General features: G+C 36.3%; 1 protein-coding gene and 1 pseudogene across 1 annotated transcript; both read right to left on the bottom strand.

Annotated features, from left to right (window-relative positions):
- Positions 1-3,876: 3,876 nt before the first annotated feature.
- On the bottom strand, positions 3,877-6,259 carry selenow2b (selenoprotein W, 2b). The gene is made up of 4 exons (XM_042720610.1): positions 6,109-6,259; positions 5,295-5,392; positions 5,084-5,160; positions 3,877-4,488 (listed from the first exon to the last, which is right to left on the bottom strand). Exons 1-4 carry the CDS (start codon positions 6,135-6,137, stop codon positions 4,408-4,410), a joined length of 285 nt encoding a protein of 94 aa, XP_042576544.1. The 5' UTR covers positions 6,138-6,259; the 3' UTR covers positions 3,877-4,407.
- Positions 6,260-6,712: 453 nt separating this feature from the next.
- Positions 6,713-9,874, bottom strand: LOC109052234 (annotated as a pseudogene).
- Between the last annotated feature and the right edge of the window lie 7,790 nt (positions 9,875-17,664).

Genomic DNA, 17,664 nt, shown 5'->3' with positions numbered 1-17,664 from the left:
GTAATTCACTTTTCATCCAGAGTGATGATTCTGTGAACCTTCTTGGTTCAGGTCTTTCTCTGGAAACGCCATTTGTGTTCCCTTTGTATTCCTGTCTTACTATTCGTTACTACTCAGGACACTGAACCTGGTCACATAATTTGACAGATTTAACTCTTTTTAGGATGTATTGCAAAAGAAAGTTTAAAATATGTTTTATTAAAAAAAATTCAATATAGGCTGATTTGTATGTTACCATTCATCACATTACAGTTTAATTGATTATAATGAAGAAGAAAAAAAGACAATTTTTTTATTTATTTTTTTTATTTATTTTTTTATTGCTCGAATGCTTAATGCATTTTCTGAAAATGCATATTTTGTCTTTATCCCTCACTTTTTGTTCAAGCCAGTTTTGTGACATTTCCCCTTTTAACAATAAGGGTTTAATCTCTCTGACATCACAAGCGAGGGCATCGTAACAGTGTCTTTGGTCACACGGTTCAAACAGATTATGTTTCGCTTACAGTATTTCTTTACACTTACATGTGCCTTATCAATATTTCAGCTCTGTAATTTTTTTCTTTTTTACAATATTTTCTGGCAAAAATTTCCAAAAATTACAACTTTTGATGTTACATTTGAGTTATTAGTGAAAGTAGCAAAATTGACAAATTTGAAAAAATATTCATTTTAATTTGAATGGAAAAAAATCTGCTCCGAGAGAGTTTAAATAATGTGGCACATATATATGACTGTGGGGAGAAAACGCCGGCCCCAATTCTGAATTAGGGAAAACCGTCCACTATTTTTACAGCAATTTTGGCCATGGCACATTGGGTTTGGGATGAACACAGCTGGGAAAATGATTTTTGAAAGAAGCAGTAACCTGGCATCAAACACATTATCAACACACATGACCCCAAGACTGTTTACGACTGCGCTCTTATTGACACAAGCTTTCAGACACAAGCACACAATTTAAATCTTTCAATACATATGAACAACTAATAATCATTTTCAATAGTTCAATACGAAACAACAATTTATGTGACCGAATGTGATGCATTACCTGAAACATCGAGATGGGGGTTGTGTGGTCAAGGATCTTGGGCTGCCATTTAGAGTTTGAAGGTTCAATCCCAAGAGACACGGATTCAGAAAACAGAGCACTTCTGTCATCCTCTTGTATGATCCCTAATGTGCCCTCGAGCAAGGCAGGTTGCTCTTAGACAAGCGATCCTGCTCCTGAAGAGCCACCTTCCTGCAGAGTTTAGCTCCAACCACAATTAAACACATCTCAACCATCTAATAAAGGTCTGCATGATTACCAGAAACTTTGAGGCAGGTTGCAGCAAAACTCTGCAGAAAGCTGGCCTTCATGAGCAGGATTGGACAGGTCTGTCCCCACAATTATCATGCTGCTGTCTTGCCCGAGAACTGAAAACTAAGAAAAAGACAATGCCAAATGAAAGGAAAGTGCTAAACTTTACGCACTCCAACATACAATGATTTCTAATAATATATAGTCAACTTATAATTTACCTAGTGTTCATTTAAAATAATATCTACATTGTACCTTTATACCAGGTGCATTAGAGCACATTTTCACTGGGGACATCAGGCAATGATTACAGTCCACTGACAACACATTTATGATGTCAGCATTCATGTGGCTAGAGACCTTTCAGGACTAAAAGAGTAATTAATGCTCAGTCCTGCAGTTATGAGAGCTATTAAAGGATGGAATAACTGCATCTCCAGAGAGGAGCATCACATGACCCGTGAGCAATAACTGAACCATGATAACTGAGCCAGGAAGTTTGTTTTATATAGGGTGTGTTATATAGGCGGGATTTTTTCACTTGTAGTTTAATACTATACCAAAAACGTATGTGTTTACTACACATACTACAATGTATGTGTATTTACTACAGTAAATTAAAATGATAGAAATGATAAAGTATACTACTAGTATAAAATAGTAATATACTATTCACAGTAGTAAGTGAATATATATATATATATATATATATATATATATATATATATATATATATATATGTATATATTTACTCTAACGATTCAATTTGATTACAGTTTCCACTGTAATGCGTCATGAACTCTGAAATTTGGTTTGATTCGATTACACTGGATTATTTTGGTAGCCTAGGCTACAAGTATGGGGGGAAGACGCCCCATTAAGAACAATGCGGATTTAATTTTAAACTATAACAGATATAAGTTTAGCAACTGCAGGATGATGATGCATCAGCCAATGTGTTATTATAGGAAATATAAATGCTTGATAATTTAGTTGTTATAGCACAAAATAGGGCCCCTACTGTGCCAAATTGCCCCTGCCTGGAATAAGGTAAAATTATTCTATGACGTATAGATACAGGCATATGAATATTTAAATATTTAATTGCCAATATCTTAAGATATGTAAACATGCCACTTGGGCCTTCTGTGCCAATTCTGGGAGATCATCTTACCCCAAAAGTCTAATTTAACTTTTCTCTTCAAAATAAAATCCACTTTTACTCCACAAATTTATCCCCAAATTCATAATTAACAGACACAAAAGCTTTAATGTCATAGATCACTATTTTAAAGAGTCATAAAATGAAATCAATTACCTTAAACCTGTTTAGACTGATTAAATCTCAAAATGTTGATATTCAGATGAAATGAAAAAATTAAAAACAGTGTAACCATTAATCAAGAGTTGAAATGAGATTTTCTGCCACCTATAGTTAAGAGAAAAATATTAAGGTGGAGGTGCATCTTACCCCATCTTACCATAGTTATTTTCAACAATATGCTGACAACACAAATGTAACTAGATGGACAATTTAACTTACACCCAAAAATCTTGCCAAAAATCATGCTGTTGGACATTCATGGACTTGAATTTTGATTAGGAAATTAATGCATAATATATCGGACATTATTAATATGATTAGAATTCTGTAATTAACTGATTTTTCTTTGTCAGGTATTTTTTTTTTTTACTGCTGTTATTTATAGTCTTCTTGCTCTTCATAATAACCCCAGTGTGCCTTACACAGAAGAGTGTTTGTATGATATTATTCCCCAGCGTTCATGCTATACTGCACATATTACATTGTACAGCACACAGTGTGTACGTGAAGGTGTGTCCCTCCTCCAGTCTCTGGCGTTTTATGATAAAACACACCAGCTTGACTGTTCTGTGATAACCATACACACAAACTATCACCCGCTGCTTTAAGGGCGTTAACACAATTTTCATTTTGAAAATTACAGTGCAGTGTTGGAAACTCCTAACTGAATTTTCCTCATATTATCTTCACCTTAATAAGCATGTATGCACCATTACTACATGTACTTTAACACTTTGGTATAATGAAATGTTGGTGTCAATGCCCTAGCTGTGTTTTGTCTTGTTATATTGACTCTGAGCCTTCCTGACTTGAACTTAATCACCATACTTAATATTTTTGTTTTAGTGCACAACATTTAGTACACTATTACTATTACTGAGATGCCACTGATTGCTGGTAATAAATATCATTCTGTTACTTGCAATTAGTTAAGAAATCTTCATAATAGGTGGCTCCAAATAAACAGTTTCACCTCCATTTTGTTAATGCATGAAGTGTAAACTGAGATAATGGCAAATTAAAATAAAAAAAATAAAAAACGCCCTCTACTGCTGGCAGAAATGTTTACGACCTGAAGGATTTCTAGGACTCACTGCTGCACTAAAACGTCTAATATGATTCATAATTCAAGATAACTTATGAAATGTATTAGGCCTATAAATTTACTAGCCCAAGGCAGACAGACTTCACAAGAGAGTTAAATGTTAGGTGGGCATTTGTGACAACATATCAAAAAACAATCTGCAAATATTTTCAGAAACTATTTATTGATTGATTTTTTTTTTTTTTTTACATTACGTGGACCACAATTATCTTTGAGCTAGTTAAATCAACAGTTTCAGTACTCCAAGAAAAACTTTCCCAAATTAAGTAATTTTACCAGTTACTTAGCAATTACCCTATCAATATTTGTCTTTTTATCCACTAAAAATCATTCTGTAACTTTATCTTTGAAATTCTACTCAATAAATATAAGTTTTAGGTATCAGAATAAGACTAGGTGTGCCTCATATGTCTTGAATAAACTAACCATTAAATAAAATGAAAAAAGTACTCTTCTCTTCACTATCTTCTTTATTACTTTATTTTGGGTTCAGAGTTTTCTGGACTAAAGCTTCATACCATAACTCTTGAACTTTGAGCTACGGCAATCATTGACGTCCAAAAAACTAGAGTGATAAAGGAGACGAGTGAAGAGCTTCAAAAACAATTAAACCATTTTCTGCAATAGAGCATTAAGATGCTCGTGTGGATCGGACAGAGGAGATGGTAATGGGCATTACAGGATGATGCACTCTTTACGGCTTCTGGTGATCTTTTCAGGCTTTCCGTCCTTAGCTTTAACAACGGCCTCCATAATCTACAGAGATCAGACAAAGAAAAAAGATAATGAAAATTAAAATGACAAACAACACTAATAGGTACTGTTTTAAGTTGTAGACAGACTTGACTTGTTTTTCATTATATTAAAAATCTTTTAAATATCTTAATCTTTTTCTTTTGATTAAATGCTTGAATTTTGGATGTGTTGGAGTGAATAATGAAGGAAAAGTAGTCAACATTATTGTCCATTTGTATAAGAAACTGTTTAAACAGCATCCCAGTAGTTATTGAGTGAAGAGTATGCAGAGCTGAAATCTGCTATTAAACTCTGACACATTTTTTGGCATCCCAGAGGTTACAGAGTGAATGTCCAGAGTGTGCAGAGCTGAAATCTATGAAACAAACTTACATTATATGTGACAAAGCATGATCGCACATTTATACGTTTTTGTATATCAAGCAAAATCCAGAAGAGTTGGCTTTAAAAAGTATTCTTGATCCTAGGCTACTGTATGCTATTTAACCCAAAAGCACACAAGTCTAAAACTAGGAAGCAATAAACATTACAAAAAAGTATTAAGCCACACAATATACACAAACACACAAAAAATTTAATATTCCCTGATGCTTACATCCTCTTCATAAGGGAAACCTCCTGCTTCTAATTTTGAGAAGACCAGATGTTCATTGACTTGTACTTCAAAACTTCCTGCAGGGAAGAAGAAGGTGATATTGTTACTGTCAATCCCACAAGCTTTTCATTTATTTCATTTATGTAAAGCATGCTATATATGGATTATCGTTTTTATATGAGGAGAGTCAGAAGGACACTGTGTACTCCACCTCTGCGGCCCACGAAGCCTGACACCTCAGCATCAGGAAACCTGGCGCAGATGCCCCGCTTCAGCTCCTGGAAGCGAGGCTCGTAGCCTCATCCGCCGCTGGTGGGTCACACAACACTGGTTACTTCAGTGTGAAAAATGCGAAGTCATTTCTGCATACATAACCGGCTTTTTTTTTTTTTTTTTTTTCAGAAGCTACCATACAAAACTGCTTAAACCGGTTTTTCCATATCGCACGATAACAACACTGGCGATGTCCCATTCACGATCGCAGTGTACTTTTGGGTCCTTTTTTTTTCCACTGAATTGTACATACGTTGCACTTTAACTATTGTTTAACGTAAATTGAAATAATAACCGTTTCCTTGAATCGTAGCTGCGACAAACTTGAACTTGGACACATATATTACACCATTATAAATAAAATAAAACTGATAAAATATATTACTACATAAGAGGTTACTTGTGGAAAAAAAGTGTGATGTGTGGGAAATTTAAACTTAGGAAATTACGCCAGTGGCGTTTGAACCGGCTCTTTAAACGAACTGTTCAAAATAACCGATTCGCAGTAAATATTCTTAATCGCCAGACTCGTTCCGAGTATGCCGCCTAAATAAACTTCATTTATGGGCATCACAGCTACTTCGAAGTGGGTGTTTGATGACCAAATATGTCATATGCAGCTCTCTAGGTGTTCTGAAACATTGCCGAAATATTTAAAAACATCACTCAATTTTTTTTAAGAGTTTACAATGAGGAACAACAGTGATTTAAAGACAGCTAGATGCACTCGAACACTTATTAAAGAAACTTACCAGTATTCTACTTTTATCGTCACCACCATGATTCTTGTCTTCAGATTCTGACCTGTGAAGGTTAATGGTTACCTGGTTGTTCTAGGAGACAGAAAACAACACATCCACCGAGACACCTGCGTCAGAAAGACTACACCCTGCTCACCTCCACCTGTCTGACACGCCTACACAGTTCCCAGTGGCCAGCAGCTGCTCATCACTCTCAATGATACTCTTTAACAGTTCTCTGTTGTATTAAAATAGCCTAAATGTCAGCAGCTGCATAAAATAATTATTTTTAGGTTTGCCTACACTTGCCCTCTTCAGCAATAGTCAAGTTATTTATATAGCGCTTTTAACAATACAGATTGTGTCTAAGCAGCTTTACAGTACCAAATAGGAAAATAGTGTGGAATTCAGATGGTTTCCTGGTTGCCAGCTAAAATGTCAGGCAAAAATGCAGTAAACCATTTAAGGTTTAAGCTGTTTTTCGCAGTATCTAGCACTGAATGTAAAACAGGTTTACATACAGATTTAATATGTATTTTAACTTACAAATATTGCTTTAAATTAGGACAAGCTGACAAAAAGCTTAATGTAACATAACAAACAGAATTCACATAAATTGAACAGTCAGTGTGTTTTATTTAATGTCAACAAATGAAAGAATCAGTTGGACCGAGTTAAGCAGCTAAACATCACTGTCCTCACAACCTCATGAAGAAACTTCCATCCCACTGCACTTTATTGAATTAGGTTTGAAATACCGCCTTAATTAAAAAGACTACTAATTGCTTTATGTAATTTCCTATTTCCTTGACAATATTACTTCTACTGTCAAATCAAACATTTGTTATATGACACAGACCAAAGCCAGTACCTCTGAAAGAAAAGATTTTGTGAAACAGTGTTGTTTGACTACACATTAACAGAATACAGATGAATGCAGAAAACATGCAACATAATGTTACGTAAAAAGCAAAGGTACAGGCACAATCAGACAACAAGAGATCCAAGCACAATTAGAGGACAAAACCAGATGATAGCTCATTATTTTATTAACCACATGAGTGATGTTTCATAAACAGGGTCTTCAGTAGTTTCTAAACACACACACACACACACACACACACACACACAAAACACATGCGGCAGTGTCTGCAAGTCAGACAAATGCCCTTAAACCAGCTATTTGGTTTGATTTAATGATGAAAAATTGAATAACACTACAACACTAATAATAATATATTATTATATAATATTATTAGAAAAATGCTTGCAAGAGGCAAAACACCTGAGCATTGACACCAAGCGAAGTTGGTCTAGAATGTGTCCTACAGTACTTCAAACAAGCATTTCAAATACTCAAATAAAACAATATAAACTCATTTATTTGAGATCTCTTCATGCTTATATGGGGTGGTGGACAAGAAGGGACACTTGCAAAATTACAATTTATCTACTCAGACACACCCAAAAATAATGACCCGAGCTTTAGGCATTCCCTTCTTACAGCAAACGGTTTAGTACATTAGTATATTCTCTTCAAACCCCCCAAAACAAAAACAAATAATCAGCAGACTAAAAGTGACCCCAGTAGGCAATGTGGCTTCAACTAAAAAAGTAACAAAGACCTTAACCCTTCCATTGGCTTTCTCCTTAACATCCCCGCATCTTGCTCCTCCAGATTTAAGGATGCGTGGACTGCAGGCCTCATACCGTAACTGCTCACTTTAGAGTTACAATAATCATTTACGTCCAGCAACCGGACCGGAGGAGTGAAGAGGAGGAGACGTTTAAGGATCCTACATCAATACACATCTTTAAGTTACGTTTACAGAACCGTTCAAAATCTTGACATTTTTAGAGCCACAAGTGAAGGGTCAAGTGGTGAAACTTTAGAGGATGACACAAGGAGGCCGGCTCTTGGTGATCTTCTCCACCGGCTGGCCATCATAGGCTCTTTGGATAGCATCCATAATTTGTGGATGGGATAAAAGAGAGATGCACACATACATGTGAAAAACCATCCACTTTTTATAGGTGAAAATGTTATACAGCGTGAGATATTTACTTACATCATCCTCATAAGGGAAGCCACTGGTTTCCAGCTTTGAGAAAATCAGTTGTCCATTGATCTCGATCTCAAAGCTTCCTGGAAAAGAGAAACAGAAGAGCCGATGATGTTTGCTCACATTCATATTTTTTTGCATTAGATGCAAATCACTGCATGGCTATGAATGTGCAAGGTACCTTGGCGGCCGACGAAGCCACTCACATCCGCATCAGTGAACTCAGCAGTGACGACCTGCTTGAGCTCCTGAAAGCGGGGCTCGTACCCTCATCCGCCGCTGCAACATAACAGTGAACGTAAGCTGACAGTAATTATGCCATTTAACAAACGTCTGGATCCAGGCAAACAGACAATGGGTGGTAACTAGTGTATGAGTTTATGTCTGACCGTCTAACCTGAAGACTAGAACTATGGAAGCTTGTTTCTTATCTGCCACAGAATATATAAAAAAAAAGTATATATATAATAATATATATATAGTTTTTATATATATAATTAATTTTCATCTATATATTTATTTTTATTTTAATGTATTTATTTGGTTTTCATTTTTACTATTAATTTTAGGTTTACTGCATTTCTGAGGAAGACTTTTTCCTCTGAATTTTAGCTATTGAATAAACAAATAAGGAAACGAATTTGCCTTTGTTTCTATCACCAAATTCTGAATTTAGATCCTGCAATTTTAGACTTTCCCAGAATTGAGAGGGGAAAAAAGGTCATAGTTTATCTTTTTAAATTTTTTTATTCTAAGATAGAAAGGGGCTTCCATATAGAACACTGTAATCTTTATGAGAGGGTAAAAAAACTCAGTTCTAAAAGACTCTGAATACCAGAACTATCAGTGTGATCACTTACTGGACTCAGTTATCTAGCTCATACCAATGAACATTACTTTTCTCACAGTTCAGTTGCTGTGCGCCATATATCTTTGCAATAAGCCCTGAACATATAAATGTTTAATTATATATATATATATATATATATATAATATATATATATATATATATATATATATATATATATATATATATATATATACATATATAATATATAATATATATATTTATTAAAATATATATATATATTATATATATATATGTTAAGCGTTACATATTAAAGAAGCGAATGTTCGTCAAAAAGAATGAATTGTTATAGAATGTTGAAAGTAAATATAGTATTTTAAGGGGTTCCTGGGTTGCTTGAGAGTCTGGATGGGGTTCTTTTACTCTGTAGAGATTGAAAATCCCTTTCCTTCGGGATATACCGTTTAAGATTTAGTCTTCCTGCTAAAGTCCCACAGTAGATGGATCATCTTAATCTCTGAGTTAACATCACCAGCTCCAATATTAAAACCCCTCTCAAACCGGTTTACGAGAAACGCCGAGAATTTTGGAGAACAGCACATGATGTATGATACACTTAGTAAGTTACATGGCATTTATTCATGAATAACGTTACATAAAAGAAACGAGATACTGAAGAGGGTTATGTTAATAACAAAGACAGCAGGCAATCTGCATGAGCCGTTTAATCTAACGTTACCACATTCGTGAAAACATTTTACCCAAATATAGAGGAACGCGTTTGTAAATCACATACCATTTTAGGTAATTTACAGATTTACCTGTTGTAAAAGCACTCACCAGTATTCAACTTTTACTTGCACACCCATATCTGCCCTGCTGCGTGCTTCACGCTATTGTGCTTCCGCCTCTGACTGATCTTATATCAAACTAAACCTCGAGCGCCCTCTATCAGCTGGAAGAGGCAGTTTGAAGACAGAAGGACAGCTCAACAGCCTCAGAAACTTGTCGTTGAAAAGCCACACGATGGCAGCAGATATTAAACCATTTCATCCCAAACTCTTCTGTGAGTGAGCACGTGTATTTTACCACTTGGATATAAAATGACATATATTAAACAGTTTAAAAAAAAGTCACTTAAATTGTTTTATGCCTGGTTTCTCTACGATTAATTAGGGTTAGACTCTTAAAACTAAAGGTAAAATAGAAATAAAAATAAAAGAGAAGAACCCTTTTGTCTAAATGGTTCCACAAACAACCTTTAACATCTGAAGGACCTTTCTGTTTCACAAAAGGTTCTTTGTGGCGAAAGAAGGTTCTAAAAGGTAAGAAAGAGATGGTTCTTTAAAGAACTTTTGGCTGAATGGTTCTTTGTGGAACCAAAAATGGTTCTTCTATGGCATCGCTGATGATGAGAAGAACCTTTTATGCACCATTATTAGTGATATTTATGTTACAGCAATTTTTAAACACCTGTAAATCAGATTACTAGATTTATTATTGTAGAATTATTTCTATTTGTCACATTAATTGAATTCAGACAAGACAGCTCATCTTAAAATTGTAGCAAGCTGAAGCACACTCTAGATAGCATATTCATTCAGGCAACGGCCCTGCTTATAACACATAAAAAATAATGTAGGACATCCAAAACGTCCTTGATGGGGCAAAGACATCGAGAGAATATATGATAGCACGAGATCTCAAACATGCACCAATCATTTGCTCCATCACTGCCTGCGTAAAGAGAAAGAAAGAAAAAAGAGGCTAAAGCTTTTGTTAAATTGGGCTCGATTGTTGTTAAGATTGAACACGGCTCGCTTCTACCGATGACTCACTCCTGAAGTCATTTTCACAGAATAGTGCACTGATTTGCTGTGTCATTTGTCATTAAGGGCCAGGTGGGTTTCAAATGAGACACGGTGATTTGGAGCCGCATTACACCATTATGGGCTCATTATGATGATGTCATAGAGGACTCACGACTGACACCACACTGCAATGGTTTTGACAGGCCAAGTGAAAAGTTTGAGAGGGAGAGAAGAGACACAGATGCTTCATATTTTGAGCTTTATTTTTTTCTAGCTTCCCATGTTTCTCCTGCATTTGATTAAAAAAATGACAAATAATGGTCAGGTATGTCCAAATAACAAGAGATGATATTGCAAATATATGAGAAATAAAGATGGAAGAACAAAATCTACACTCTCAGAAAAGAAGTGATAATTGTAGGTCTAATAGTTATACTTAAATTCATAAATTCTTCACTCTCAAATCTTCATCTTTTTATTTTGGCAGAATACTGTGGATTACTATAAACTCCTGTCTATAGAAATGTTGAAAGCTGTACATGCGGAAAAAAGTGAACCTTGCAGCCTTTGATTTAATAATCCCACTGGGGTGAAACATTGCTCTAAGGTTTTGGATATTTTAAGGGGAAATAAGGTAGAAAGTTGTGCCTTTAAGGGTACTGCCACAGTGATTAACTGTTTAATTTCTGCACATAATTTTTCAGACAGTGTAACGCCACAAATTCAGAAATTAAGGCTGCCATCACAAGATAAACACTTGCATAACAATATACCATAAGTAGTGTTAAGGAGAAACCGGGAACAGATAATATCTCATATATTTCCTATATTCTTCATTTATTTCACATTGTAAAATCAGTTTTGCATCTCTAGTGGCTCATTACTCGATTTCTCTCAGCTTGAGGCCCCTGAAGTCAGATTCTCTATCGGCCCGGGCCATAATCTTTCCCTGCATGAATGTGTGAAGAAGATTTATAAAAGTGCATGAGATGGGAGATGGACAATCAGTCCTCAACTCCCAGCAGCTTTCGTTCTCTCCTCGCTTCTCTCACATTCATTCACACTAGCCCTCACGGCTCATCAAAGCAGATATTCTCTCACTCTCTTCCAATCTCTCCATCCAGCAGAGAAGACGGGAAGATGATTCCAGCCCGCATCTATCTCCATTAGCGTAATGGTGTGAAGCAGCTTAGACAACTACACCCCTCCGCAGCCTACCCTTCCGTCAGGATCACATTTCTCTCGCCACTGTTTTTAATGGTGTGGTGAGGGTTGGACGGGTGGGAGGGTGAGAATGATGGATTTTTTTGAGTATGGCGAAAAAGAGTCATCCATCCTCAGCTTCCTGTCTGTGTGCCACAACCCACATGGGAGGCCCGTCTCAAAGGCCAGCTTCACTTGGAACCACTGAAATAGCGTGTTTGCCTCTGCTGTCCCATTTATGTACCTCTAAACCTGCCGCTTCGGCCTCTAGAGGGGTTTCACAAATGTAGACCCTTACTTTTCCCACCATCAGGAACTCTCTAGTCTGCACATAAGCCACCTGCAGCCTGCATTTTCCCAGCATGCTTTCCAGCGCCCATATATCTCACCCTGCTAAACCTAACTAAAACTATGGGACCTGTTTTAGCATGTCTGGTTCTCAGGGGTCCCCCTTCCTGATCCCCAACTGGACAACCCTGGGGAACCAGAACAGGACATGACAGGTCAAAGTCAGGCTGTCAGGGCAAAGGTCAGGAAGCAATTATGGGTGGTTATAGGTGGTGGGATAGCAGAGACTAGACCGGCTTTGAGTTTTTGAGTGACTCGGCATGAAGGCTGGATCACTGTTAAGGCGCTCCGTAATCCCGTTAGCAGTGTTTCAATTAAGCCTCAACACTTTGAGCTACAGTCTGTGCTTTATACAATCAGTGAGTTTGTTCAATTACATGTTACACTGGTGATTCAGAAGGGCAAATGTCAAATTTGAATAATACTAGTTTAACTTTAGTGTTCCCATGTGAACTGAATGCCAACAGTGTTAGAGAAGCACTGTTTTTTTTTTCTTCTCTCATTTTGATCTGATAATTGTGCTCTTTATTTATTGCAGAAATGGAAAACCCCTCTCCAGGGGGCAATGTTAATGTCCTTCTCATTACAATATGTCATGTTTTCTTAATTCATATGACAATGATTATGAAATTGTTCAGATTAAATAGAAACAGACAAGCATGTGTGCATTTTAAATAACAGGACAGCATAAAAACTCAGTTCAGTCACTAACTGTGACCAGGCATCATATGGTAATAATGTGGAAAACTCTTTGAACTCAGTTAACTGACTTTTTGATCATGTCCTTTAATAGAGACGAATCATTTAGAAGAATCAAAATAGCAAAAATACTAGTTTTAATCACTCTTCTGTCTTCTGTTGTTTGGACATACAGGTATCACACCATTGGCTGAGCCAGCATTGTTATGTCTCAAACAAACAGCTTTCAAGGGATGCTTATCCTCCTTATCCTGTGGCAGTGTTGAGATCATGTTCTTTATTGATGGCTGTTGTATACCTGAAGCACAGGGGAATTACAGTCAGCAAATCTAATTTCCTTCAGAACAGTATAAGAGTAATACATACTCTACATTTTAAATGTTTGGTCAGGAAGATTTTTTTTATGTTTTTGAAAGAAGTATCCTATGCTCACCAGGGGCAAGAATGCATTATTTTTTTGTAATTTAATATAATTTATTCCTGTTATGGCAAAGCTGATTTTTCAGCATCAATTCCCCAGTCTTCAGTGTCACGTGATCCTTCAGAAATCATTCTAATATGATGATTTGATACTCAAGAAACCGCTTAATATTTTATTTTTTTATTTTATTTTTAGAAACAGTGATACATTTTCCCCCCTCCAGGATTCTTTGATCAATAAAAATCTAAAAATTTCAACATTTATTTTAAAAATAGATTTTTTTTTTTTGTAACAATTTAAATGCCTTTATTGTAACTTTTGATTCATTTAATGCATCCTTGCTGAATAAAAGTATTAATTAAATAAAAACTTTTCAATGGTTGTGTGTATATACACCTCATACCTTTCCTTACTTTTAAACTAAAAGACTGGCAATATGTGGTATAGAATACAAACATACTACTTTTACTATTTTTACAGTATATACTATGTATTACTATGCATTACACTAAATTTAATTTAACCATGTTATGATAAGGTCATGTGACAACAATGTAGCATAGTACTGTTGGAAACATGTAAGGTGCATCCCAATTCGCATAACGCATTACGCACTATTCTTTTGTAGTATAGAGTAGTGTGTTCACAAAAAGAAAAAGTGCACTTTAAATACCCGGATGATGCACTTAAATAACCGAAAAAACTAATGTAAGTGAGAGGGAGAGGCTACCAGACTCCAATGCTGAATGACAAAATAAACTTATATAATTCATACACTACATAACTGACTATTTGCAAAGAGCTTGACTGACAAGCAATCTGACCAATCATAATGCAGAATCCGCCAAACAAATCAGACAGGAGATTAGATTAACTTCGGTGGACTTAAACTTGAAAAATGGTGTGTATTGACGTCTTTCCGCAGTAGAAATAAAACCCATTCTGATGTTCATTCATGTTTATTTTGTGCTTTTGTACCTTTCTGTAGGATGTGTGGCTTGTTTGTGCCGCTCTGTATAGGAAGGTAAACTTGAAGGAATTAAAGAAAGAAAACAGAAGACAAATCTTCTATGTAATCTGGATAAATCTGGAAGTTCAAATATCAGACAGGAGGCCTGAACACACACTCTCACACACACATACAGAGGATTTCCAGAGCATTTGCATCCACTAGAGCATGATGGCTGAGTGGAATTGGTGCTCCCTAAAGGGTACATCAGCTCTGATGAGCATCAGTTAAGCGGACAGCACTTTCAGACAACCAACTCCTCACTTGGAAACTTCTGAAACATCCACAGATTGTAATCTACTGATCTCATGGCTCACTACAGTATGTCTTATCCAGTTCATTTGCCTGGATGCTGCGTACAGAAGTCAGATAAAACACAAAGAACATGACTGATGCATCTTGTAAGGTGCTTTCATTTGCCTGGATGCTGCGTACAGAAGTCAGATAAAATATTAAGCAACTTAATGCTTCATGAATATGTGCATTAAAAGAAGTTGAATTGAACTAATTGGCCTGTTGATATTTAGACAGTCCATTAACATATACATTTGTTTGACTAATAGTTTGATTACAGACACAAACTCTCCAGAGAATGTCTTTCTGGAGTAATTCATCTAGAAGAGGCGGCTGTATCAAAGCATCTGATACCAGCTTCTCCAAGCTACAATGTTCACTCTTTGTTAGAATGCAAAGGGAAAGATGCATGGACAAGGAAGAACAGAGTGATGATATCGGGTGTTATTGGGGGAAGGCAGGAAGGAAGGAAGAGGACAGGGAAAGAAGAGTGTCAGATGGATATTTGATATGTTACGCCTGCGACCACCTCTTTAGCCCTGATACTGGGTGCTCTATGTGGCCTCTGACTGACCTCAACATCAGTATCTTCAAAACCTGAGAGAAATAAGTAGCCTCCCCTTCTCTTTGACTTCCTCAATGAGAAATCAGAAAAAAGACCTGGATTTATCCAGAAGTTCTGTCTTCATGAGGACAGGGAGGACTGGGAAATGTCGTTCCATCCTGATGGATGACAGCTAAGTGGAATCCCGGAAAATAAACCGAGGAACTTTGACCAATGAGAGGACAGTTTACTCGCGTGTGACTTGTATTAACAAATTTGGTCCATTTAGAAACTTTGCCATGTGAAAGCGAACCGCAGCAAGAATAAAAAGCAACATTGTAATAATTTTGAACCCTGTTTCGGAACAAAGCAATCGATCTGTGAAAGCACCCTAACAATAAAGAAAAAAGAGCCAAATTGTACCCCCCCCATTAGTTAAAATAATTCACAAATAATTTTACATTCCCCAAAAATTGCATTGAGCATTTAAAAATATACACAGTGAAAGCCTGATAATTTCTTTTTTTTTTCATATTTAATAATAATTTATTTTTTTCATATTTTTACTTCTATTAACTTCATTTGTTATTATTATTATTAAATATTACTTTATATATATATATATATATATATATATATATATATATATATATATAGTTTATATTTAAATATTACATAGTTTATATTAAGTATTTATTAATTAGCTTTTTAATTAATTAATTTTGTCAATATTATTATTATCATCATCATTATTAAAATATTATTAAAATTATTAAATAAAATGACTTTGTGTGTGTGTGTGTGTCTATATGTAACTCATTAAAAGTAAGTGATATTTAAGTAACATGGAAACTGATATTCTAACAGTAAAATATGCAGTCCTTATATATATATATATCCCTAAAACTCATTATATTTCACACAGTTTTGTTGTGTCCTGCTATGGAATAATCTTCTGTAGTCATGTGACTGAATGTGTGTGGTGTCTAATGGTGTGTGTAACTTTGGCAGAAAGGATATGTGTTCTGTTCCACCAGCAGGGGGTTCGGAGACCACAGGCATGAACACATACACAAGCTCAGACCACACACTCACTCCCATGCACAGACAAACAAACACACATGCACTAAGACACATAATGAAAGAAAAGCTTACAAAGAAAAGTCAAAGCCACTTCTTTACAATAAATAAATTAATTAACAAAATTAAACAACAGAAAAAGAGGTTCACAAATAAATCCGAAGTGGAAATAAATAATGAAAGAAGGGAAAATTATATAAAAGAATGATATACAGCACATATTAGCTGCTCAAACATGATGAGCATGACCTTTGACTCTCACAGTTTCTCACCTCATCTCCCACTAAGCCTTACACCTGACCTTTCACCTTTCATATTACGTGTGTCAAAGGGGTCATGAGGTTTATTAAGATACATTTCCATTTGACACTCATGCATAAACACAAGCACACTGTAGTCCATTAGCTTGCCTTAGAAATTGATTTGATATTGATAATATTTTTCACTGATAGTTTGCTGGACCACAATGCCATTCAGGTTGTGAGTGAGTGTGTGTGGTCTGAGCTTGTGTATGTGTTCATGCCTGTGGTCTCCGAACCCCCTGCTGGTGGAACAGAACACATATCCTTGCTGGACCTGTCTGCTGCTTTTGACACTGTTAATCACCAGATTCTCCTATCCACCCTCAGAAAGATGGGCATCTCTGGAACTGCACTCCAGTGGCTTAACTCCTACCTGTCTGATAGATCCTTCATGGTGTCTTGGAGGGGTGAAGTTTCTAAGTCACAACAACTTGCTACTGGGGTTCCTCAAGGCTCAGTACTTGGACCGCTTCTCTTCTCCATCTACATGACGTCATTAGGATCTGTCATTCAGAAGCATGGCTTTTCCTATCACTGCTATGCTGATGACACTCAACTCTACTTCTCATTCCAACCAGATGACCCGACGGTAGTTGCTCGCATTTCAGCCTGTCTGAGTGACATTTCTAGCTGGATGAATGACCATCACCTTCAGCTCAACCTTACTAAGACTGAACTGCTGGTGGTTCCAGCTAACCCATCGTTTCATCACAACTTCTCTATACAGCTGGGTTCGTCAACCATAACTCCTTCCAGGACAGCCAGAAACCTAGGAGTTGTGATGGATCATCAGTTAAGCTTCACAGACCATATTGCTACAACGACCCGGTCCTGTAGATTTTGCCTTATTCAACATTAGGAAGATTAGACCCTTCCTGTCAGAGCAATCCACCCAACTTCTTGTCCAAGCTCTTGTTCTCTCCAGACTGGACTATTGCAATGCTCTCCTGGCGGGCCTTCCTGCATGTACTATCAAGCCTCTGCAA

This window comes from Cyprinus carpio, chromosome B3 (genome assembly GCF_018340385.1).
Source record: "Cyprinus carpio isolate SPL01 chromosome B3, ASM1834038v1, whole genome shotgun sequence".
Taxonomy (NCBI): domain Eukaryota; kingdom Metazoa; phylum Chordata; class Actinopteri; order Cypriniformes; family Cyprinidae; genus Cyprinus; species Cyprinus carpio.
This window is presented reverse-complemented; position numbering and strand designations above follow the sequence as displayed.